The following is a 26,903-nucleotide window of genomic DNA, read 5'->3' on the forward strand; positions in this document are numbered from 1 at the left end:
AGTCCTACTTGGGCCATAATATAGCTAAATCTTCTTGGCTAGTTCGACTGTAACCTATAAAGGTCTGCATTAGTAAACTTCATATGCATTAATATTTAAATGTGTGTCAATTCTGTCCGTTACTTTGTTTTCACGAGCCAAGACTAACATTAGAACATCGAGCACGTGAGTTAAACTGGTACTGTACTTCCTCTCACAATAAACTTTCCACAACCATTTCTTCTGCCTCCACTTTGCCTTTGTAAAGATATGTAAGCAAGCAAGCTAATCAAATCAGTTCCAATGCAGCTCAACAAGTAGTTACACCATCACATCAAGACTCTGCCTCCAGCCTGATTGTGACCCAGAGTGTCCTGATGCCGTTTCATGATTATTTATATACTGTAAATGAGAATATATTTTGTCGACCATTATTGTGTTTTAATTTCCATCTGCTAGGATGTTCTAAAGAGTTGGTTAGTTGGTTACCACATTAAAGTGATTAAATCTTCTATGTTTATAGTCAAATCATACACGTTACCATTTTATTTGATTGTGACATTGTTACTTCTCTGGGGAAGTGTCTTGTGGCTCCCTGAAGCTACAATGCTAATATAGTACAATATTACAAGTTGTCATCAGTCATTTTTTTTTTTTTTTTTAGGATTACAGGGATCATGAGCCTAAAAAAAAAAGACACCTGGCCCCCTTTATTAATGAGGCAGAGAGAGCAGTGTTACTGATAAAATTCAGTGAATATGAATCTTGTCCACCACCACCAGGGAAGTGAGACGCCCCCTGGGAAGGTAAATACATGGCCATGGGGAGAGAGTGCAAGAAAGTTTTTAAAGATCTTGGTTCCAGGCTCATTGACACTGCCAGAGACCCTAGAGCAGCAAGTTTTCTCTTCCAGCGCCGCAGTGTCGTGATCCAGAGGGGGAATGCCCGCTGCATCCTCGGTTCCTGCCCGGCGTCGGAGGAGTTCGAAGAAATCTACAGCCTCTAGAAAACAAACTTCTCCTTATTTCCTCTTAGTGTTCTGTATAGTAAAGTGCACAACATAAAGGAGTGGTATGTATGTGTATACAGTATATCTATCTATATCTATCTATATATGAATCTATATCTATCTATCTATTTAAATTATATAGGATCTTGGCAAAACAAATCGGTTCGTTCTCGACTGTCAGTTGGAATCGCAGGCGGAACAAATAATTGGGCGCTTTTCCAATCACCTAATGCGTCTGTTCACCAAGCAGTAAATAGGTACCCAGGAGTTAGTGAGCTTCTTCTTGAGTTGCATCCTAGGGGGGGGGGGGATTTCAATATAAGCCTCACAAGTACTGTATGAATAAACTGACTTCTTGTCCCCCCCACACAATGAATGAATCTTAAAAAAATAATAATAATAAATAAATGTTTATTCAGGTAAGGTACAAACATACAAGAGATTTTACAAAAATTAATAGATTTATAGATAGAGCTAGTACATACAATGCCTAAACCCACTTACGCAAAGCGTTTCAGGCAGATTTAACATTTACTTAAAACTTAACTTAAAACCGATTTTAAAAACATTTAAGTCGGTTATCACTTTTTCTTTAGTAGTACAATATATTATTACTAATTTAAAATACATTATGCTTGACTTGGTACAATAAGACATGGTAATTTAGTTATATTTTTTACAATTTCATTAGTAGTGTTAATGAATGAATGAATGAATGTGTATGTGTGTGGGGGGAGGGGGTGTGGGGGGTCCAAAACAAACAAGAGCCTGGCGATGTAAACAAGAGTCAGCAGCAAACATGGCGGGACTGGAGGGCAGTCGAGTGGGCTTCACAAATCTTAAAATTGAGGTTCCCAACGATCTCCAGCCGGAAGAGGGTGAATTAACAGAGGACGACGGAGAGACGAGAATGGAAGAGGATGAATTAGAGGAAGGAGAAGCGTCTGAGGACGAGGTGGAAGTTAATGTCATTATCGGGGATGGCGACGCCGGCGGGGAAGGCCGCACAACTAAGGAACCCGTGAGTATTATCCTGGCCTCTTTATGTGTCTAATGCTGCCTTACACATGACTCAGTATCACTGTAACCATTATAGGTTAGCCACGTGAGTAGATTATCTGATCTTGTGCTATTACACAAACTGGCATTTGGATTTATGTTTCCTGTGTTGGGCTGGTAATAGCTTTTGTCCCTTAAGACTTGACTGTCTGGGGTGCTCTCTGTCAGGCATGACCTAATGACCAACATTACACTACATAGTGGAACCACATATTAGTAAATTGTATAATTATACTTACTGGGGGTTTTACCAGGGCAAAACAATTCTTTAAAGGTGGTCACAAACCACAAACATCCACCAACTCCCCTGGAACTAATTTATGACATAACGGCGATGCAAAACATCTCGTGCGCACTATATATATAACATCAAATTATGTGTGTTATTTTAATGTTAGGTTCAGCTAGGTAAAATGAGCATAGGTTAGGTTGGGTTGGGCTAGGCTTGTTTAAAGACCCCTCGCTCACAAACCGTGGAATCTCATAATCCATTGGATGTCATCAGTAAGTTTCACAAGGCAGTAGGGGAAATTTGGAATCTTTTGGGTAAATTAAACATTTAGAATAATACAATTTAACAATTTAAAATCACCAGTAGGCTTAAATGTTTTCAAATTAAAATATATAGTCATTTTGTACACTGCCAAGTCAGCGCCACCATTTTGTTGCACATTTTAGTCAGCTGGTCAAGCATTTATGTAATACAGTACTGTATTATATGTGTATACAAAAAAGTATTGTCCTGGCAGTACAATTGGGTTTGTTTTTGACTAACAATTGGGAATTATGAGTTCGAATCCCAGGCAGGACAGCGTGGTTTTGCGTATTACCTATCACCTAATGCACCAGTTCACTTAAAAGTAAATAGGTGCCCTAGAGAGAGTCAGCTTATTGTGGGGTTGCATTCTAGGGGAGAGTCAATAATTCGGCCCCGGGGGGCCTGCCAAACACGTCAAAATTACAATCAAACTACACAACGTTGCTACAATGTTAGAACAAGTTTTAACGCCTCCTAATAAGTTGTAGCAACCTATATAACAAGTTGTAACACCATTCTAATACGTCATAAAAATGTTATAACAAGATGTAACAACTTTATTACAAGTTGTAACAAGCTGAAAATAGGGACAATTACATTGTGTGTTTGCAAGGGGGGGGGACCTCAATACAAGTCTCGAAAGTCCCCCTATCGAGGGACAGGCAGCGAGTGCCTGTCCCCCAACTCAATGAATTATTATTAATTATAAATTAAGCACTTAATTAACAAATCTATCAAAGTTAATGGTACCTAACACTATGGATAACTAATGATCATTTAAGGCTTGTGTACTCACCTAATTGTGCTTGCGGGGGTTGAGCTTTGTCTCTTTGATCCCGCCTCTCAGCTGGTATACAGGTTCCTGTGTATACTGTAGCTTTCGTGCGCCTTTTTTCATGAATTATTAATGTTAACATTTTCCCATCCCTACTGTGCGCTCCCAAGACTACCTCAAGGTGCACCGAGAGTTGGCTGTTAGTGCACAGCCAGACTCAAATATGTATACTTTATTTATTTAAGTTTTCTCACCTCGATTTTCGTCTTACGGCATTAATTTTGGTATCTTTTTGTTTGCAATAAAATTCCCTACAGGGATATATATACACATGAAGTCTAAAAGCCCAGCATGCCACCCCGCACCAAACTCATAAATCGGCCGAGGGTTACCTGTGAGTGCGCAACACCACCAAAATGTGTGTACTCTTTGTGGGATTCTCACCTCAATTCTTGTCCTACGTCGTTCTATATGGTATCAATTTGTTCACAATAGAATTACTTACATGGCATTAAAACCAGAAGTATATGCATGTAATGTCCATATACTTTATATGCAAATCAAGGAGTAAATCATAAGCTCCTGCTCATGCTCCTCCTGGTCCTGGTCATCCATGGTCCCTTGACCGTGTTTTGGCTTTTCTTTCTTTGAAATTTACAGGTTATCCCCTTTGGCTCAGGATTTTAAGCAGATTTTCTTGTTGGTTTTCACCTCTGCTGTTTGGTTGTAAAGGTTCAGGCTGTTAATAAAAATAATTAATAAAAATAATTAATAAAAATAATTAATAAAATCTCCCCGAGTTCTTTTACTGATGTCTAATGCCCTATGATACGAAACATCTGAATTGATGTTAATACAACCAATGTTGTCCTCAATGATTTAAAACCTACATCACTTGTATAATTACTGGAGGCAGGAGGTTTTGTTCTTTTGGCTCTGGAGTATGGTTTGTTCTTTTGGAGCTATCTGCAACTGATGTTAACTTATATTATGAAACAATCTCGTGAAGATGGCTCCAGGGAGCTGCTGAGGCTCCTCCACAAACTGGCATTTCATTACATTCAGTGCTGGGCTTTTGATGAAATAGAACAGATTTGCTTAATACTGTTTTGTATATATGGAATTCAAGACTGCCATTTGTCAATGTACGTTAGATCAATTGTCACCGTTATGCATTCTAAGGGTTTTAATTCACAATAATAATTCATTTCGTCGGTGAAAAGGCAGCTAGTTTATACAGTACATGTTAGGCTTATATTGAGGGATTCCTTGGGTTGAATTTCTGACCCTCTCCAGGATGAAACCCCACAAGAAGCTGACAAACTCCTGGGTACCTTTTTACTGCTAGGTGGACAGGAGCATTAGGTGATAGGAAATGTGCCCAACTATTTCTGCCCCGCCCGGGATCTTTCCTTGCCATGGTAAGTTAATAATATGCTACTGCTTACTAACTACAGTACTGAATTTTGTTGCATATTTACTGTACACTATATTGTATAATTTTACCAAAAAAAAAGGTATCGTTAAATTGGGTAAATAAAAGTATATAGGTAAAGTTATTCCATGTTAGGATAACGTGGAGGGTACCTAGAATCTGTACTCGGGAAAATTTTAGAAGTCTGCCATGGGCTCGACTCTTACCATTTTGAATGTTCAACTGTCTTGTTTTCCCTGTCATTGGTTACACAGCATGTTAATGTTGATTTAAAAAACTCTTAAACTATACCTTCACATTTCCAGTGACCCAGTACCAGTACACTCTTTCCTTGCATCAGTTCAATTATACAACATGTAACCACAAGGAAGCACAAGAAATTCTCCAGAGTAATTTTGGAATGGAAACAGGTCACATCCAATGTTCTTATAATGGCTAAAACTCATGTTTGTCATGTACATTTTTATAATACTGTACTGCATACTTCTCAGATTTCATTTGTTATTGCCTACAAGGTCTACTTTTTTTGTTGTTGTAAGCAATGTTTCCATAATGGAAGGTCTTCTGTTTAGTGTTAACTTTTGCTTTTCTTTTCTCAATCTTTCATGTTTTAGTTCCAGCCCCAGTATGATGATGGTTTGAAACGGGTACGGAGATTGGGTGTCACAAACCCTCCAAACCTTCACTTACTTGGCCACGATGTTAGTACAGTACAGTACAGTACATGTTTCTAATGGTATTTTTGTCTACTATACATCATTACCTCTAAGCCCTGCTTGCTTTATTTACCCTGTAATTAGCTATTAATTAAAATTACATCTAGGCACAGGATATCCTTTCTTCTCTTCCCTATTTGTCATTGTGTGTTGGGAGGGGGGGGGGATTAATTTTCTCAATATCCTGAATTCTTGAATTGGAAATGTTGAAAAAAGAACTCTTAGAAAATAAATTTTACATTTTAACATTTTATCATTCCAATGATGTGTTTCAGTGTCATTATTAATTTACTGTAATGTTCTGATGACACTAGAATGTCATTCGATCTTGGAATTTCCACAAATAATTTTCTTAATACAGTAGCTCTATTTGCACTTTCATGACAAAAATCTTGAAATACACGAGCATATTGTGGACAGAGCTTATCAGAAAACTTGAAAAGAATCGCCTCAACCAACCACTTCATCATTCAAGACAACAATTGCTCTGACTGTCAGCGTATTTCCTCTCTGCTTAGCAAATTACCTAATGGAAATGTATGAGTTATATTTATTATCTGTTTATAGCTATATACAGTAGACCAGTTGTACGAGTATTTTCATTTTAATGACAAATAAATGAGCAATGTTGAAATGTTCATAAACATTGATCTATTCAGCTCCATCACACATAATCTATTATCCATACACCATATATGTTTTGCATCTTTATTCTAGTACATTTGTTAAAATTTTGATACCAAATTTATAGTTATACAGTAATTAAAAAATCCAGTATTGAATGTAATGAAAAGTAATTTATATATATATATATAATTATATATATATATATATATATATATATATATATATATATATATATATATATATATATATATATATATATATATATATTTACCTAAGTGTAGTTACAGGATGAGAGTTACGCTGGTGGTGTCCCATCTTCCCAGTACTCTTTGTCGTATAATGCTTCAACCCGTTCTCGCAAATTTAATAAGTCAATATTGACTTATTAAATATGTGCATAGGTGACATACTTAACATAATAGTTTCCCTTGAAAAGCTTCATAGAAAACACCGACCTTACCTAACCTACTTAGTATGTTAAGATAAGCATCTTATTGCTTCGTAATTACAATTATTACCTAACCTATAATAGGTATAGGTTAAGTAATAATTGTAATTACGAAGCAATAAGATGCTTATCTTAAGATACTAACAAGGTTAGGGAAGGTCGGTGTTTTCTATGAATCTTTTTAAGGGTATCTATTATGTTTAGTATATCACCTATGCACGTAGTTAATAAGTCAATATTGACTTTACGAATTTGCGAGAACGGGTTGAATGCTTTGAAACAACTGACGGTTTTGGCCTCCACCACCTTCTCACTTAACTTGTTCCAACTGACTACTACTCTGTTTGCAAAAGAACATCTTCTAATATTTTTTCATCACCTTTGTTTCCTTAGCTGGAATCTGTGTCCTTTTGTTTGTGAAGTTGCTGGTTTCTGGAATTTGTCTGTATCAATTTGATCAATTCCTGTTAGTATTTTGTAAGTGGTGATCATATCACCTCTTTTTCTTCTGTCCTCTAGTTTTGGCATTTTTAACGCCTCTAGTCTCTCCTCGTAACTCTTGTTTTTCAGTTCCAGAAGCTATTCTTTCTTGCACACAGCAGTGTTGTCGGCTATTAATAGCTGTGCCCCCCAAGGGATAAACTCGCTGCATATTTGATTTCCGATAAGACATGGTCACTCTTTCGCAATGTCAAATATTTCTTTCCTGTTGAATATTAAATCCAGCATAGATGAAACATCCCATTGCCCATTCTCGTGGCCTGTCTAACCAGTTGAAACATGGATGTCTTCAGGATGAGGTTTATGAACCTGCGAGTCCTAATGTCCTCCATTCTTGTTTCATTGGCCTCCCTGTCTATTGATTTCAAGTTGAAATCACCAAGTACAGTACTGTACCAACAATCGTGATTGATCGTTATTTGCTCATACATACTATAATCTCTTTCATGATCATTACGAGGTTCTCTCATTTTCGTTGAGCTCCTTTGTCCCGTGTGTAGGCATTTATACTGTAATTATCAGTTTGTCATCCTCATTTCAAACCTGCAATGGGGGCTGTCAATTATTAACTCTCTTACCATTCAGTGTTCTTTCCCAGCATGGCAACTCCTCCACCTTTTGTAATTTTTCTGTCACATCTCCAAATTGAGTAGCCCCTCAGGAATATGACTTCGTTTAAAATATTATCTTCAAGTTTTGTCTCTGTTAGTGTGACACTCTCAGCCATCTTAATAAGCTGAATTATTTCAGTTAGCTCTGGTATTATTTGTCCCACTCTATGTTAGTGTACAGTATATGATTTTCATGGACATGATTCCACACTTTATACTCCTTTCTCTAATTTGGGGGAATTGTTGTCCATGTATCCTCCTAACTCTCCACCTCACCTGCCTCTCACTCGTATCAACAATTTTGACATAGTGACTGCGACCCAGATTCACCTATTGACACCACCTTATTTATACTTATTTAAACTAGGCTATGTTTATCAGTGCTAAGATAGAGTGAAAGGGCTGTATGGTGATTGGATCTAAAGTTGGCTCCCAAACCCACTCTTTGGCTGCATGTAAACGCACTATAACTAAGAAAAGACTTTTGATACTTTTTCTGAGATTAATAGACATCTATTGCTTTTAAGATAACTTTTTGTTTATAGTATTGCCATGCTGCATCAAATTTGAAATGTCCTGTTACTATGCTTTCATATTTTTAGCCTTTGTATTTTGTGTGAAGGTAGTGTCACCGAATGTCGTCTATGCTACATTATGTTGTTATACATCTGTGTGTTATAGATGCTTCAGAACATAACAGGTTGCAGTCTGTGGTGACTGACCATTTGATTATTGACAAAATTGAAAGTTATTTATTGAAAGAACTTATATCAGAGACATAAACAGTGGGAATGTGTGCTCACTAATTATGATTAGCATTTGAAATCCAGATTACTGTATCTTGATTCTTTCAAAATCTGCCATACTTTGTGCAAATCGCTGTAAGTATGGACTGCATTGCTAATGAAGTTTGTGTAAATATCAGGCATTAAGTTTAATGGTAATTAAACTGTGGTATTTATTCTTAATTTTGAGCAATTGCATAAATACTTATGTCAATTTTCCTTACCAGGCTAAACAAAGTTGGCCGGAGAGGAGGTATGAAAACAGGAGTGGTGGCGGCTTTGTTTCTGGCATCTATGAGGTAAGGAAAGGAAAGGATCACTGGCTACTATGTCATAAAAGGAGAGAATCTGGTTGGTATACCACAAAAAGCCTGGAATTTGAGTTGTGCATCACAAGTCAGTGGAAGTCTGGTTGATTTGTCACGAGGTGGTGGTGTCGGTGTTGTGTCACATAGAAGGTGAAAGCTTTGTATGTCACAAGATGACACCTGTAACTTGGTTGGTGTGCTACAAGGTGAAAGATGGGTGGGTGCCACAAGATTAGAGATGGGTGGGTGCCACAAGGTGAGAGATGGGTGGGTGCCACAAGGTGAGAGATGGGTGGCTGTATGCTTTTGGGGCATACATCATAACCAGTTTCACATGTCTAGTAGCAGCATATATAAACTATGTTGCTCACCATGCTGAATAACCAAACAACAAACATAGTAGCCACCACCCACATTTGACAAGTGTTCCTATACCAACAAACATGGACCCGTCTATTTCTTCACTTGTATTCAGACGAACGCAAATATTTTTTATTTGGGGAAAGAGGCGATTTAAGTTAAAGCCATTTCAGATCGTATTATTTAACATTTTAAATACTGTAGTGTAAAGCGTCAAAGCTATAAACTGTAGTTATTTAATTAGCAGCTAAATGTATTAATTTAGTTCTTAACTCCCTTTGGTGACGTGGCATGTACTGATGTCACAAATGTTTCATCAGCCATTATTTAATCAGAATACAGTAATGTAATAACATAGGAAGTCCTCATAATTATTTAGTTTGTATTTTAATAAGTTGTAAGTAATGTTTTTAGCCTAACAGAAGACAAATCTTCATAGCCATAAAGTATTATAAAGCTAATACACAATAGTTTATGTAAGTAGGTACGCAATTTTCCCACTGCCCCTCCTTCGTTGGACACACAGTGCAGTGCGGGAATTTGTGGTCATATGGCATGTGCTGTGGAGGGTTCGGATTCACATGGGCGCCTTAGTCTGGCTCCATTTGGACTGTTCCCTCTTGGGTCATTGCCTCAACTGTAGGGTATGGGGGATCTCTGGGTTTTCTGCTCTTCTAGGTTTGGCTTTCCGTGCCATTCATGTTCTAATAGTGTCCAACATTCTTGCCAACGGTCTGTCCCGGTTTCGTCCTTTCTCTATGGAGAATTGAAATTGAAATAGGTTTTTTGAGGTATAAATACACACAAAAGGCTATTCATACAAAGGGTAGCTCAAGCCATTCTCACCCCATTCAGTACAAAATGTTTATATACATTTACACACATCACAAATAATCAACATATTAACAAATATTTCTGAGCCACATGGTTACAGTTTACAGAATTTTGCTCTTACTGTAAGTGAAATTAGTGTTTTGACTCACTTGTAGTGTTGCATGGTTTAACTTCTCTCATATATTATATCTCTTCACTATTTCTGTCTGTGCCTGAATACTTTCTTATTTTGCGTTTTATTTGTTTCATGGTTAAAACACATTCAATGTCAACTTGAGGTCTTTATTGTGGCACATTTGGCCAGCTCATCTGCCACGTCATTGGGCACTGTTCCAATATGAGATGGACTCCACATGAGTTTTACTTTGTGATCTTTTAACTTTATCTCGTATCCTTTTCTTACAATGCTCAACTATGGACATGAAGTTTGGGTTTCGACTGTTCAATGATTTGAGTGCTCCTCGGCTGTCAACATACGAAATCATCTTCTTTGTCTTGAACCACGTCCTCCAAACCAGACAGAAAGGGTTGCAGTTCAGTTGTGTGAATGAAATATAATTGTTAAGTCGATGTCCAATTTTCCTGTCCACACTTTAATGCACAGACAATGCCCTTATCAGGACACCACACCCTGCCTTACCATCTTCAGCCACCAATCTGTTACAATATACTAAAGTATGTAAACTATTGTCTCTCAGTAACCGAGATACAGTATCATGCCTCCATACAAACACCGTAGCTGTCCTGGATCATGCAGAGGCTTTTTCATCTGCACAGGTACAATTTCTACTTCAGCCTTCTGTACCTTCCAGTTCTACTATCCCTTTGAGAGGGTTTGCAGCAGTCAAGTACATCGTATTCCCTGAGGTCATTAGCCAATCCCCTTATGTAGCATGTCTGTTTCTTGGAAGTCTGAACATCGCTCAAGCAAGCCTGAATCTGCTTTGAAAGCGCTAATTCCTTCCCCTCTCTCCTCAGGCAGTGAAGAGATACAGTACTACAGTGTTAATGTCAAGGAGTGCACACACTGCAAATTTAATTCCATTCTCATTATTTCAATCATTGTATTTCTTTGACACCCAAGAATAATCCTCATAACTGCATACTGTATCAGTTCTAGTTTTTGTTTTGTTTTTAATTTGCCTTGCCCTGTGTAAGACAAAACAGGTGCTGCATAGTCTATCGGGGACCGAACAGTGCTTATGTATAATATCCACAAGATAGGTACCCAACACCTTTACCAGAAAATGCTAGTGCCTTTAGAGGATGCAGTTGAGCTTTACATAAGATGCTAATATGATTTATTTCAGCATTTTTACTCTTGCATATGTATCCAATATAATGTACATGCCCAGATACAGTACGTGTACTTCTGAACACGGCTCGGTACAAATCCACAAGGGCTGTGATGAGGATTCGAACCTGCATCTGAGAGCATCCCAGACACTACCTTAATCGACTGAGCTACGCCCCAAGGCAGCGTCTGGGATGCTCTTGGACACAGGTTCGAATCCTCGTCACGGCCCTTGTGGATTTGTTCATTGATGCATCACGCAATTGTGATTTTTATGTGTAACGGCTCAGTACCTTGCCATTTAGAGTAAGTGTTATATTTCTGTTTCCTACATTTTATTTTTTTATTTTTTGGCATTTATAACTAAGACTGATGTGTGATACGCTGCTCCAAGTATGTTAAAGAGTGGTTTGAATTTTGTTACTAGAGCTTCCTCTGGTTATATATATTAATATTAATACACAATATATAAGTTTGTTTCTACAATGCTGATAAAGTAATTTAATCAACAGGTTAGCACCAAGGTCTTGTCTGAGAGGGCTCGAAGATTTGGAGTTTCAGATACACCCAAGTCCGCCCCAACGCCAGAGGCTATTGCAAAGCTGTATAAAAGGTATTTCTCATAAATATACTGTTCATTAATGAATGCAGTTTGAGGCTTTGTGTGTGTTTTACTGTTCTCTGCTCTATTTTGTGTTTCTCTCATTTGATTTCAATCCTGAATTCAGTACCCGTCACACACATTCAAAGGGATTCCCTGAAATATTTAAATTGCCAATAACATAGTCTTAGTCAAACAAATATACCGTACTATGTTATTGGTTTTATTTATAATACAGTACAATATTGTGAAATCAGAAGTTCATTAGATAATGTTTTGTGTCCACACAGTGAAATCAGTTGGCAATTTATTATGCCTGTTCAATATTTTAATAGCCATTTTAAAAAAATTTTGTTTGCAGCTTGGATGTCATAGATGAAGACTTCGCTCGAGGTCGTTATCGGGCAGATTCTCTATTGATGCGAGGCACAGAAGATCTTGGTACCAAAGACATATTTGACTACTTTCAGTCTTATGCCCCTGCAAGTATCGAGTGGATAAATGACAACAGCTGTAAGTTTACTTTGCTTTCAGTATAGTGTTTCTGGGAGGGCTCGCTGCATGGTTAGCTCCATACACACACACACACACACATCATCAAGCCAGACCCCATCCTATTCTTTGCTGAGGCACAAAAAGCTGGGTGATATTAATCACTCTAGCTGAAAAATAAACCACCAGAAAGACAGAGTGAAACAGACAGTGAAGATGCACATCTAGAAAAACTCTAGCATTCAGTAGATAAGTCATTCACCTGCTAGTAGTAACTGGCCACCACCAGTTGGCAGCGCTGTAGGCTCCTGGACCAGCTGGTGTTGCTCCTCAGTCATTCATTTGATGCAGCACTGTTCATAGGTGTTCCTCAAGTCGCCATATCCCTTTAGGTCCAAAATATTTTTCCAGATAAAGTGTTGACCATCTTTTGGATGGTCAGCAAATTTATGACATTTTAATGGCATTATTAATATTAACTACTTTTATGGAGAAACTTATTACATTGCCATAGTGTTTGAATGAATGTGAAGAAAGATGTATATGTATTGTTGTATTAAAAAACAAATTTTTGGATGTAACCTACATCCTTTCTCTAGGTAGTTAGTACAATGTTCTACCATTTCTGTTCTTCCAATGTTGTATAATAATGTGTACATTACCTTGAGAAAGGATGTGGGTTACATCTAAAAAGGAAGTTTTTAATACACTTTCTTCACCTTCAACAACTTTTATATTAAATTCTTGGTAATTATGACTTAATCCTAATGTAGGTGTCCTTTCTTTCAGGCAATGTCGTGTGGCCAGATGCAGCTGGCCCAGTGCGTGCTTTGATAGGACTCACCTGTCCAATTCTACCTCGCGAAGCAGATCTAAAAAAAAGTAGACATACTAGTGCCTCTAAAAGCAGAAATGGTCAAAAGGTTAAATTAATTTTAATTGTTCCTTATTCTAAATTTAAATTGTATAATTGCATAATTTCTTTACTATTTCAGATGTCAGTTGCATACTCAAAATACTTTGGTGATATTTTTATTATTCTAAGAATAGATTTGTTATGTGTACAGTTCATTTTAAATGTCAGACAAAGGGCCTCACTTGGTTGTGTTTTTCATGCTGTCTGTTGTATGTCCCTGTATTCTATCCAGTTATCTATTCCACCATTTTAATGGAGTGTTCCCAGAGCGTGCCTGGGAACACGAAGCGCTTATGTTCGAACCCTCATCACGGCTCCTGTGGATTTGTTCATTGAAACATCATGATGTGATTTGTCAGTGTACTGCTCCACAGTTTAATGCCTACTGGGTTTTAGCCAACCTAAATTGTCACATTAAAACTTTTTTTTTTTTTTTTATTGAAGCACAGGTCTTTAGCATGCACAGTGCATTTTTCAAATATATATTTGGCTGTACAATATATAAAATATGGCTGTTAAGTATAGAAATCAACAAGCACAGTCTATATTGGCACCAGAAAGGCACAGGTAGAAAGGCCTAATATTTTAAAGCTGGGGCCATATACCGTACTTAATTATGATTCCTCTATTCATTATAGATTTGACAGGACTACTAGTGTATTGTTGAGAACGTGGTGGAACCACCTCGTATATGCAAATATTGCTCTTCTAGGCAACTCACTTAACTTTTTATAGATCATAATTCTACTAATTTATCATTATTTTTAAATTTTTAATCACTATATTGTGGATAACAATATTTCATTCACCTGGACACTAGGAGTGTCTAGGTATTCAAAATCATTATTTTTGCTTACTAACAAAATTTTTCCTGTCTTTCAGAGACCAGATACAAGTAATAAGAAGAGTGATGATGGCAGAACACCTAAGATTAAAATAAAAAAAGAAAAGAAAGATAAATCTAAGAAAAAGAAAAATAGTAATAAGGATGCTGAGAGTAGTAGTAGTTCAAGTAGCAATAGTAGTAGTAGTGAGAGTGATGAGGAAAGCTCTTCGTCAGACTCTTCAAGTAGCAGTAGTAGTGGTAATAGTACTGATAGCAACAGTAGTAGTAGCAGCAGCAGTAGTAGCAGCAGTAGTGATAGTAATTCATCTGAAAATGAAACAGAGAATATTAAAGAAAAGACAAGAAAGAAGAAGAAAAAAGTGAAAGTTAAAGTTGAAAATATGGATCAAGATATAGTGGAACCAGAAAAAGTTGTCGAAGAAGAGGTAAAGTGTTTCAGGAGTTTATTTTTCTTTGACTTGTAAAGGTTTTCTGGGCTGGCCCATGAGTTGCTTCCCTGAGCTCTGGCACTGGTACCACTAAGCCCATGTATCATATTGGAGTCCTGAGATTTACACAACCCTACCCAGAACCAGGAACAGAATTTGATTCGCTCACTGATGTAAGGAAAGAATGGGGATCAGAGAGCAACTCGAAAACTTATGAAAATCATCCAGAAAGTTCAAATAATACAAAACAAAACACTGGAAAGAATAAAATCTAATGAAGCAACAATGCAAATTATAGTTGTCAGTGTGTGAATGACTCTTGGTCCCAATCTGCCTTGATTCTCACACCTGGTACTGTAGATTGTGCTGTCCCTGTTGGAAGCATTTTTTTTCTCAAAGATAAGTAATATTAGTGTTCAGTTGGATAATTGTCTCGTGCAGGGCCTTTGCTTTGTTATTGTTTTCAAATATATGTTTTAAAATTCTTTGAATGCCACTATCATTCATTTTTCCTGCCTTTGGTTAGTTCCAACTTTGGTACAAGGTTATATTCCCAGTGTCTCCAACCAGTCATTCTTCTCTTACAAGGTTTGGATTCCAGAGTTCCAGACCAACTACTTTGAGTTATCTCGCCCTTACCAACAGGAGTGCTTGGGACTTTTTCCTCATTGCCAGGGAAGTTACTGTGTGGGGCGTGGCACCATGCTCTTATCCATGTGAGAGTTGGTGTCTTGCACCTATTATTAAGAGTATGCCTGGGTTGTGTTAAGTGACTCTTTCCTTCAGATGACTCTACTCCTTTCCTTATCACTTTAATGTTGATAGGGTTAGAGATTCGTTTTCCCGACACGACTTCCCTCTCACCTAGCTAGGTCTGCCTGGCTGCCAGTTTTCATGCATCTGTTCCTTCCTCCAGTTTAGAGCTGGATTTTGCAGCTTTCATCTTTTTGGATTGTATTTTGTTGTTTTTGAACATTACAAAGCATTCTAGATACCTGATTTCTCTGCTTCTTGGTTCATGCCCTTGTGAGGGCAGCCTTCAGCCTATGCCATTGTGGTAGTTGCTGTGGCAGAAGTATCTATGTGCTGTGTAGTATTAAGTTTTAAGTTGAATTAAAGATATAATCGGGACTTGGTACCTTCTTTTAATTATTACAGGTATAAAAAGATAAAACTTCATATTTTTCATTATCAGTACAGTACTATGAAGTACAGTATATCCATCATTACATAATTCATAGCTTTTTGATAAGATATGAATAGAGCAATATACTTTTATTATGTTGTGAATGTTTATTTGCTTTCAGGTGAGTGTTCGTGCAGAAGATGTAGCCATCCCAGTACCTCCAGGACGCTGGAGACTAGGAGTTCCGTGTTCACGTACTAAAGCACTACTTTTGCGCTTCTCAAGTTATAAAGATATAAAAGAGGGTGGTGCCGAGAGAAAGTCAGAATATTACCGCAAGTATGGCAATCCTAACTTTGGAGGTAGGACCATAAGATATAGTCTGCATCCATAAGTTTGTCTGTTTATATCAGCATGTATCATTCCTTCACTTTCTCTGTATGGTTCAGTAATATTAAAATATAAAGATATCAGTTTATTACACCATTCACACTATTTAATATCATTAATAAACAAGCACGTTCACATTAAAATAGTGTCTTCCGCAGCACTGTGCTGCTTCATAAAACCAGGTGTACAATATATTCACTCCTTTACAAACTGCTTTCACCCAGCCTTGTTCCTAAGCACATTCTGTATATTGTTCACACAATTATTTCATCCAAATACTGTATGTGGCATGAGACATGTATCAAAATAAGTGAGATTGGCAATGAGGACAGATCAAGAAAACTAAATAACAACATATGAAGAATACTCAAAGTGGTTAGAGACAATCATATCTGGGTAAGGGACAGCAGAAAAGGGGGTACAAGTAGAAGCTAGAAACACAGAAGAGCCAGGTATATATAATGATTTACTCATTTGCAGTGAGAGAGAGAGACAAGTCACTGTCAGTATTATGTGTGGTAGTGGAGGCATCAATCCTTTTCTGTGGGGAGCCCTATTGGCTCCCTGAAGCTATCTTACTGAACAAGTGCCAGACTGCACTGGCACTGACTTAAGTGTCATCAGTCGCAGAGTTGTTTGTTGCTTACCGCAGACCATGTGCCAGAACCTGGCCCCCTCAGAGAGGCGCACTGAGCAATGGCCTATGAACACTTTACATTTAAAGTATATCTTGCTTGTCATCGACCAGGGAAAACACCCAGAAAGGTAGGTGAAACAAAACAGACCACTGCCTGGTTGAAAATTGCAGCCTACGTCCTCAAAAGAGTAAAAGAACACCCCTAGAAAGCAAACAAACTAGCAAAACTTCACCCAACTAACCCCCCTGGTCATTACCAATCAACTTGATAATGGTCCACTATAGACTGAAATGTTCTTGTCTCTCCATCTTTTGGTGTGTGGTTTGGTCATCATACCTTCAGTCACGTTATTGACTCATCGTCTGCAGTGGTCTGTTTTGTTTCACTGGCTTTCTAGGTGCCTTCCCTTGGCAGTGGCAGACATGAAGAACTTTACATAAAACTTTTCATAGTGCCACTGCTCCCTGTGCCTCTGAGGGAGGCAGGTTATGGCTCATGGTCTCCGTTATGCCAATAAAAACTCTGTGACTGATGGCGCCTTGTAGTCTGGCACTTCATCAGTATACTGTAGTATACTACAGTATACTTCAGAGAGCCACTGGGGCTCACCTAGAAAATGGTGTTTCATTACATTCAACGCTAGTTTTTTTACATTAGGCTCAGTCCTGATAGGTCGATGACATTTGCATGATACTCAGTCAACCCCTCCGTATTGCAGTCATCATCTGTACTGCTTGAAATTATTGACCAGATTAGATTTTGCCTTGATCATCTTGAGATCTGAAGCCCCAAGACTAATATTTTTGAGTGACCACTGTACGTGCAAAGATACTAAGCTCTCATTGTGCATGGTGGCTGCATTCTGAAAAAGTTCTTCATAAAAGAATTTGCTCAAGACAAAAGCTAACAAAAGAGAATGAGCTATAAAAGATATACCAAACTCCAAATTTCCCATTCAATCAAAAATTCTCTGAGCATTATTACTAAATACTCCCACCACTTCACAGATTCAAATGCAGGACATAGATGGAAGTCCACATTATTTCTTCATGGGAGCATCTTGAGGCTCAACAGGTGTTGCATAATATTTGGAAAGTGCCATGAAACAAGAATGTGATACAAAAATACAGTAGTATAAAATACACAAGAACCCTGCACATCTCATAATAAGTGAAACACTGGAATTATCGAAGTTAGGAATTATAAGTGCCCAACTCGTGTTGTGAGTTCCATACTATCTGAATTTGCAAAAGGTGAGGGCCTACTGTACAAGTTCTATCATTTGTGTAAATAAAGCCTAATTTTTTAGAACCAATAAAAAAAAATATAACATACCTGCTTAATTCGCCAGTGGTTTGGTCCCAATTATTTCAAATAAACATGTGTTTACTGTACTTAAACATTCTTCCGTAAAATTCTGCCACAGTTGCTCAAAAATGGTACATTGCTGTGAAAATGCTCATGTATGGAACCTTAACATTATCTTTGGTGTGTGCCTTAAAACTTTTACAGTGCGTACTTGTGAGCGGAACAGCCAGGAATCCAACCAACTTCATCTTTCCATTTTACCTCTGGCACGACCGGGTCATATAACAGGTGAATGACAAAAATTATATTTGATAGTTTTATCAAGGTATTGGTTTCCTCTCAAAAACTGCATTAGAAAATGGTATCATTAAACACTCAAAATGTCATTCATATATCTTTGAATAATGTCATACAATGTTAACATTTTTATATCACTTGGTATCTTTTCAGAACCAATTACATTTGTTGTTTTTCTTATAGAAAATATAGGGTTACCACTGCACATAGATGACAATGAAGTATTTAAATGCAAACTTGAGAGTAGACCTTATTTTGCAGATCTTGAAACATTTCTCATTTAAGGGTGAAGTGATATCTCTGAATAAAGTCTACTCTCAATCTGGGGATTCTTTACATAGAAATTTTAGTTTATGGTAATATCTAAAAAAAATTGTGAATTAAAATTGCTTCAGAATTGGTGTCTGTCAACAATTCAGGAATATATTCAGTACCTCTTTGGAAATGTTTAGATTTGGAGCACTCTACTGGCAGCTTTAAGAACTAAGAAGAACTTTAAGAACTCAGTCGCAGAGTTTTATTGGCTTAGCAGCGACCAAGATCCAGAATCTGGCCCTCTCACAGAGGCATAGGGTGCGGTGACATTTATTTATCAAGTTATTTGTTTATGCCACCGCCAGGAAAGACACCCAGAAAGTCAGTAAGACAATCAAACCACTGCTGGCTTAAATCAAGACCACAGACTCAAGAACTGCTGAAGAACTCCCTGAGCTCTGTAAACAGGCAGTAAAATAATTATTAAACTAGCACCAGCTCTTTTGACCCACCTTTCACCTCATTTAAAGGGAGGAGTGAGGTAGCCAGGGGTCAGCCAGCTGCTCCACCCTCAGTTCTATTTTCATATGGTAGTGATGTGCAGGTCTCCTTTCTCTGGCTCTGATGTTTTGCTTGAACTAAGTGGTAAGGTGGATTTTTGGCTGTTCCTGTGTACTGTGATGTAGTGTGAGCCAGGTGTTAAGAGCAGTTGAAATTGCATGTGCTCATGGTTATCTTTCCTCTGCACTCCCTAGTGCTGCCCCACTTCCTTCCTGTCTCCATGAAGTGGACCATCGATGACGCTTTCTTCCTCTGGCTTTGTGGGACATTTGGGTGCCTGGACGTGGACCTCTTCTCATCAGAGTGGTCTTGGCACCTTGTTCAGTACACAGCATTGTTTCTCGATCACGAGGCCTCACAATAGATGCCTTTTGGCTGGACTGGCCCAAGTGAGTGTAAACAAATGTTTACATTTGGAAAATAAATTTCCATTTTGGATTACGGCAATTTTTGGTTGTAGTGCATATGAGCTAAAAAGCAACGATATTTATAAGAGAACAGATTGCAAGTCTAGCTAGCCAGCAGTCTGCCCTCATGCCCAGGATCTTCATGAGTGTGCTGCTTTGTCAGCTGTCTTTTATAGTATGTCCTGGGCTGATATTCGGGCATGGGGGTCTTGGCAGTCGAACAGGATTCTGGTGGCCAGTTATCTTATAAATGTTCTTGGTCTTTGGCACCCTTGTGTGGCTTTGGGGCCTTTGTTGTGGCCAAATGTCTTGAGCTCGTAGTGTTACCTACCGTGGTCCCTCCTCCTTGGTAAGTGCCTGTTTGTATTCTTCTCTGTAGATGGTTAGTATCAGGGAGCAACAAGGGCTCCCCTACCCCAGAAAACCAGTATTGAATGTAATGAATTACCAATTTCTGGATGAGCCCCTGATGGTTCCCTGACATCTTCTCCTTCCCCAGGGCATCGGGGGTGTTTCCATCATCTAAAATTCAGGATAGATCAACTGGCTGACCCCCAGACTACCTCCTTCCTCCCCCCAAACAAGGGGGAGTTGGGGAGAACGAGCTCGCACTAATTTCGTGAATTGTTTATTGTTTACATTGTTGGAGAGTTCTTTTGGCCATTTTTTTTTGGCTGCAGTCTCACTTATAACCAGCAGTGGTCTATTTTGGTTCAGACGTTTTGGGTGCTTCCATGGTGGTGGCAGACATGAATAGATTCATAATAATCTTATCATAAGTGCCACTGCTTCCTGTGCATCTGTGAGAGGGCCAGGTTCTGTGTTGTGGTCCTCAGTAGGCCTTTCCTCCATGGCTGATGGCACCTAATAGTTTTTCACATTATCAGTGAAAATAGCTTTAGGCAGCAACCGGGGCTCAGAAATTGACGTTTCCTTACATTCAGTACTGCTTTTTTTTTATTTAATGAGTTAATTTCTCAGTGGTGACATGAGTTACTCATCACAGTCTTTCCTAATTTCCTAGATAAGACATTTTGCTAAGAGCCTTGACAGAATAGGGACAAGGTCAATGAGAGTTTAGGAAGGTACAGTAGAGTATATGAATCTTGAGTGGATTATAATGGCTCTGTCTCAGGTAGCATCCAAGAGGCTCATACCCTTAAAGAATCAGCAAAATGTTAACAAATTAACTTTTTATAACAATTTTGGTGTTGGTGTGTACACATGCATCTTACTTGATTGAATGAATATATAATTACTGTAGCAACATTTTCTTAAAAGTTGCGTACATCATAATTATTGCCATTATTTCACTCTACAAACTCATATTTTTCACTTAAACGAATAGTGTGTGGTATGTATTGGTCCATTTGAGTGGTGTTGTAAGTGCAGGTCAAAATACTGGTGTTCTCTGCTTGACCTGCAAATGTCTAACTGGTGCTCTGTCTTCTTCAGATATGTTCTTACATATGGCAATCTTTCCTTAGTATAAGTCCAAATGCTTTGGACTTTAATTAATGAGTAAAATGGTGTATACTGTAATCACAAAATACTAAGAGAAGATGAAGCTGCACACCATTCACTTTACTTGCTGTTTTATAGTTGAATTTTTCATTGGCTGTGTTGAAAGAACAGTTAAATTCCCACTAACAAATACAGTACTGTATATCTGGTTTAATATTTTCCATGTAGAACCAAAAGACAACTACATCACCATGTATAAAACCTGCTAGAGTTTTAAGGAAATAGCTGTTGTTACATATGGCTTACTTTTTTTTTTTTTTGTTCTTTCAGGCATTAAAGGACTCCTAAGTGAAAGTGGCAGAAAACGGATGCGTGATGCAAGACGAAGAAGAGAGCTTGACGAAGGCTGGAGATATGAAAGAACTGAAAATAAAATTGAGGAAGGTCCTAAGAACCCTTGGGGAGCACTTGCATTAAACTGGGGACGGAAAGAGAGTCAGGAGGACGACCGATTTGATTATCAAGCTCTGCTTCGGCAACATCAAAAACGAGGTATATATTGCAATAAATTCTGGAGAGAAAGACTGTTAATAATTCTTGAAAAATCATTAATTTCCTTAAACATCTTATCAAATAGGTAAAATACGTCAATCAGCGAAATACGTTAATGTAGCCTTAAATATACATATGTTTGTAAATTTGTATTGAAAATGAATCATTCTCTTATAGGTTATTTGAATGAAATAATAATTAGATGTCTATATAAATCTGTTTTGGAAGGCTTGAAACTAAGCCTTACAAAATAATAATAATTTGCTGCAATGGGTTGCATGGTGGCTTTGTTGGTTTGCTTATTTGAAATGTGTAGGAAAATTATGGGATTGTGCAAAACAGAAATTGGCCTCAGCAAGCAGATTAATTGGCAGTACAAGCAGTTTAATTTAAAAATGTAGAGACAAAGATCATCATTGTATATACACATTTCAGTGCTGGCATCCCTTTAACATTATAAGGTAAGGAATTCTTCATATAAGAAAATTTTTGTGATTACTTTATCCCTTTCTATAAAGTGCAAATATAAATAATAGATTGGATGAAATTCTGATTAATGGCTTGACTTGCATATGAGCATTTGTTCTTTATTGGTGATGTGAGCCCCATGGACTGTCAAGGCTATCTATCCTAGACAAGAATGTGACAATACTCATTCAGTTGCCCACACCATGTCAGTGGTTGTGGGAAATGTTACTTGTAGCAGGCTGTTGTAATTCAACGGCATTTTCTATAGGGAAAGTGCATTTAATGGAAGCAGGAGAGTTGAAAACATTGTTGAATTTTAGCCTCTGTGACAGGTGATTTCCATGCATAAAACAAAAATTACTTACATGGGAAAAATGTGTACCCAACAAAGTCCATGTCTTAAGTATCACATCTTTACTTCTACATTGTCAGCGCTTATGTGGATGACTGAGATGTCCTTATTTGGCAACTTTTCCCTACTGTTATTTTTTTTTGTTTTTTGTTTTTTAAAGAAAACTTGGTGGTCTGTGCTATGTCACCTTATCATATAGGAAAGATTTTGTGTATTTAATGTGATATCTTTATGCATTAAAATGCAAATAGCTTTATAAAAGTATTTGTCTTGTGTAACCAAGATGAAATTTGCAGTACCTGGTGTGAAGAGAAAGAGAACTTATAGTGACTGTGAGGACGAAGACATGGTCGACGGTGAGGATATTGACGATGTGCGGCATGGAAGTAATGATGACTACCGTGGCAGTGATGACAGTGATGATATTGTGCCATGGAAGAGCAAAATTAAGGTTTGTCTTTGTTTATAATATATATTTCTATTGATGAAAAGATCTGTAAAATACAAATTTTGTTAACTGAACTTTCATTAGTCCAGTAATTAAGACCCCTGAACGTGGGTCTTAATTACCTCATTTATGTGGTGAGGTTTTTATCTGAGTACGGTTACCAATTTACCTCCCATGTCTTATCTCTTAAAGGATAGAGTGGAAGCAAATGAAACATAGTAAATGTGTCACTGCTGCTTAACTGACAGGCCATCATCTATACAAGTTAGCCAGAGCTCATCACTATTTGTGTTCATTTATCAGTTATTTAATGTACAGGAATAGTATATTTATAATTGTTAGCCTAATAATAATTGTGATTAGTAATATTATTTACACACACAACACAGGGCACAATTGTTTCCTGCAATCTGGCATGCAGTTCAGTTGACCCTGCTCAGTTTCTATTGTTCAGGGGTGTGGCTTTTGGCACTCTCATTAGGTGATCAATGCTTGGGGTCAGTGGTCTCAATGCATAGTCCTGTTGTGTTGTATATGTACCTCCTTTTCCCTCTCACTGTCAGTCTTTTCATTTTCTACGTTGTTCTTAACGGTGAGAGTGGGGTGATACTGAGGAAACAGTATAGCAGAGGTAGACACCAGGGAACCTATCCTCAAAAAATACCAGAAGAGGCGGCCAGTAAAGGGCCAATGTGGCCCTAGCCCAACAATCGTGGTGGCAGTGAAAGGGGCTGCACTAGAGATACCAAACTGCTGCCAAAGCCAAACTCTGCCTAGGAAAAAATGATGCAGGCAAAGTTCAGACTGTTTGGAGCTGCATGTGCACAGGGTTTTCCTCACCTTTCCTAGGGGGCCTCGTAGCCTGGTGGATAGCGCGCAGGACTCGTAATTCTGTGGCGCGGGTTCGATTCCCGCACGAGGCAGAAATAAATGGGCAAAGTTTCTTTCACCCTAAGTGCCCCTGTTACCTAGCAGTAAATAGGTACCTGGGAGTTAGTCAGCTGTCACGGGCTGCTTCCTGGGGTGTGTGTGTGTGTGTGTGGTGTGGAGAGAAAAAAAAAAAAGTAGTTAGTAAACAGTTGATTGACAGTTGAGAGGCGGGCCGAAAGAGCAAAGCTCAACCCCCGCAAAAACACAACTAGTAAACACCTGTGTACTCCTTAGTGCTGCCCTTGTGCTGTCAGGGTTCTCTTCCCTTTGGTGTTTGAAATTCACTTCTTTAGAGGGCTTCCTTGCTTGTGGTGGTCCTTGATCTGGGTAAGTTCGCTTCTTTTTGGCTTTTGGTCTTCCCTGGTGTTGGGAGTGAATTGTGGCTTCTTGGCCTTCCTTCTGGCCTTGTTCATTGGCTAGAGAAGCTTGTGACATCAGCAGTATCATGTCTTAGAACATTATAATTTATATACAGTATTTGATAATAATTTAGATTTTTTGAATTAGAAATAAAAAGTGCAAAGCCACCCCCCTCCCTCCCCTTGGGAGTCAGGGGTGGCTTTTCCCATCATTATAGAACTGAGGGTGGAGCAGCCAGCTGATCCGGTCCACCTCCCTCAGGAGGGGGGGAATGAGCTAGCACTAGTTTCATGATTTTTTGACCGTTTGTTTACATTTCAGGGAGTTCTTTTAGCAATTTTGAAGTCATAATTTTGTTATAACCATCAGTGGTCTGTTTTATTTCGCTGACTTTGTGGATGCTTCTCTGGTGGTGGAGGACATGATTAAAATTCACTGTTTATCATAGTGCCACTGCTCTCTGTGGAACTGGTAGGCCTAAAAGAATTCTGCAACTGATGGCACCTAGTAATTTGGCACTATATCAGCATTGTAGCTTCAGGGAGACACTGGGACTCACACAGAAATTGGCATTTCATTATATTCAACACTGGGTTTTTCTATGGGTTTTAATGATTAGTATTAAATTAGGTTATGTTAATTTGTTAAAACAAAGCTTAAACAAAATTCCAGATTCCCCGAATGAAGATGTATGCTGATGCCGAACAAAAGAAAAAGAAACAGCAAAAATCTGGGGCTCTTTCGCATCGTCTTTCTGGAAGTAGAACTCGATCGGCTGGTGGAGTTCAAGACAGATTGTCGTATATTAGTGCCCCAAGAAGTCAAAGTATCAGGAGTAGGCTTGATTTACGCTCAAAATTGTCAAGCAAGAGAAAAACAGGACCAATGTCAGTTGAAGTAGATAATGATCAATATTATAGTCTAATTGCTAGTGATGATGAATAGGGGCTCATTTCCATTTACACAATACAAAATTTACAGAATATATAACAAATCAAAGACAGATACATTTTGAATAATATTTTGTATATTATATTTTAAACAACTTTGAAAATATTGTTTCACAGTACAGTAGTATTTAAAAATTTTCAAGCCAGGGATTAAAAAAATATTTATTTAACTGATACTCTCTCTTTTTTGTAATTAATGTTGGGCATATAAATTTAAATTGATGTGTAACAGCATTCTATGCTCTCTTTGGGAGGGGGGGGGGGGGAAGCGAGAGAGAGAGAATTGTTTTAACAATATTTTGAAAGTGTACATAGAACTCTTGAACTAATAATGGAAAGAACATATACTTAATAATTGGACATTAGAACTAAGACATAATTGTGCCAAATATTGAATTAAACCATGAAGTGACTGGCTCTTTTTGTTAGTAAATATTTACACGTTATTTTGGTATTGGCAGCTTCTGGCCTTGTTATTCATTGGCTAGAGAAGCTTGTGACATCAGCAGTATCATGTCTTAAAACATTATAATTTATATACAGTATTTGATAAAAAATTAGAATTTTTGAATTGGAAATAGAAAGCAAAAGTATGCATTTGATGAATATTAAGGCTTAAACACTTTAAATAACACCATAATTACCGAGGAAAACTATTTTTATCCATGTTTAAATTTTGATTTAAGATTCTTCGTCTTAAGACACAGTTCATTTATTTTGGGACATTTGACATATATTCTGACCTTTATCTTTACAAAAATAAAGCCATCATTGTAATAAGACATTATTACATGACATGCAAACAATGTTGTATATATTAAATGGGTTGCACTTTTTGTAAATTCCTAATTAAATAGCCAGAGTGCATTAGATAAGTGGGAAAAGGTTGTGGTGTGCATGTGTTAGGCTCATGGCAAGCCTTGATGTAAGCGAGGAGGCTCGTGGCAAGCCTTGATGTAAGCGAGGAGGCTCATGGCAAGCCTTGATGTAAACGAGGAGGCTCGTAGCAAGCCTTGATGTAAATGAGGAGGCTCATGGCAAGCCTTGATGTAAGCGAGGAGGCTCATGGCAAGCCTTGATGTAAACGAGGAGGCTCATGGCAAGCCTTGATGTAAGCGAGGAGGCTCATGGCAAGCCTTGATGTAAACGAGGAGGCTCATGGCAAGCCTTGATGTAAGCGAGGAGGCTCATGGCAAGCCTTGATGTAAACGAGGAGGCTCATGGCAAGCCTTGATGTAAGCGAGGAGGCTCGTGGCAAGCCTTGATGTAAGCGAGGAGGCTCATGGCAAGCCTTGATGTAAACGAGGAGGCTCATGGCAAGCCTTGATGTAAGCGAGGAGGCTCATGGCAAGCCTTGATGTAAACGAGGAGGATGCTTCAGTTATAGCAAGTATTAGATGTATGGATATGTGTGAAGGAAGTAGCTGTTACTTTGTGTAGCAGATGAAGTTGACCAGAATCTGGTTTCATGCTAATTCCATTGGACTCTGATTTAAGAGTTATTATAGTGGGACACAAGCTTATTTGTTTTAGCTCTAGTACTGTGGTTAATTATCAAATCCAATGCATAAGATTTTGTTCACTGCACACCCAGTACATATGTGTGTTAATATTTGCCTTGTTTTTTGCTGTGACCCCATGATATTACAAATTTGTTAACATTTGTATTTATTGTGCTTTTGTTACCTATTGGTAAAGATGTACCTTATAATTGATTATTATTCCTGTAAATACTGACTGGAGGAAAAGTGATATTGGACTTAAATTTCTTCTTCTCATTTCTACAAAATATTCCCTACTTCTTTGTCAGAGCACATGCAAGGTTCCCTGTGGT

The 26,903-nt window shown here is 38.0% G+C and overlaps 1 protein-coding gene across 4 annotated transcripts; it reads left to right on the top strand.

Annotated features, from left to right (window-relative positions):
• The first annotated feature begins 1,748 nt into the window (after window positions 1-1,748).
• On the top strand, window positions 1,749-26,834 carry LOC123759353 (nuclear cap-binding protein subunit 3). Of its 4 annotated transcripts, XM_045744286.2 has the most exons (12): window positions 1,749-2,009; window positions 5,410-5,496; window positions 8,711-8,782; window positions 11,792-11,892; window positions 12,242-12,393; window positions 13,162-13,295; window positions 14,171-14,560; window positions 15,871-16,051; window positions 18,230-18,313; window positions 21,340-21,561; window positions 22,678-22,832; window positions 24,792-26,834. In XM_045744286.2, exons 1-12 carry the CDS (start codon window positions 1,788-1,790, stop codon window positions 25,062-25,064), a joined length of 2,073 nt encoding a protein of 690 aa, XP_045600242.1. In that variant the 5' UTR covers window positions 1,749-1,787; the 3' UTR covers window positions 25,065-26,834. The 4 variants fall into 4 exon arrangements, with proteins under 4 accessions (XP_045600242.1, XP_045600245.1, XP_045600244.1 ...); XM_045744289.2 differs by lacking the exon at window positions 5,410-5,496; XM_045744288.2 differs by lacking the exon at window positions 18,230-18,313 and having other exon boundaries at window positions 24,792-25,214.
• Window positions 26,835-26,903: the final 69 nt, after the last annotated feature.

Source organism: Procambarus clarkii, chromosome 32, assembly GCF_040958095.1.
Source record: "Procambarus clarkii isolate CNS0578487 chromosome 32, FALCON_Pclarkii_2.0, whole genome shotgun sequence".
In the NCBI taxonomy this organism is placed as follows: domain Eukaryota; kingdom Metazoa; phylum Arthropoda; class Malacostraca; order Decapoda; family Cambaridae; genus Procambarus; species Procambarus clarkii.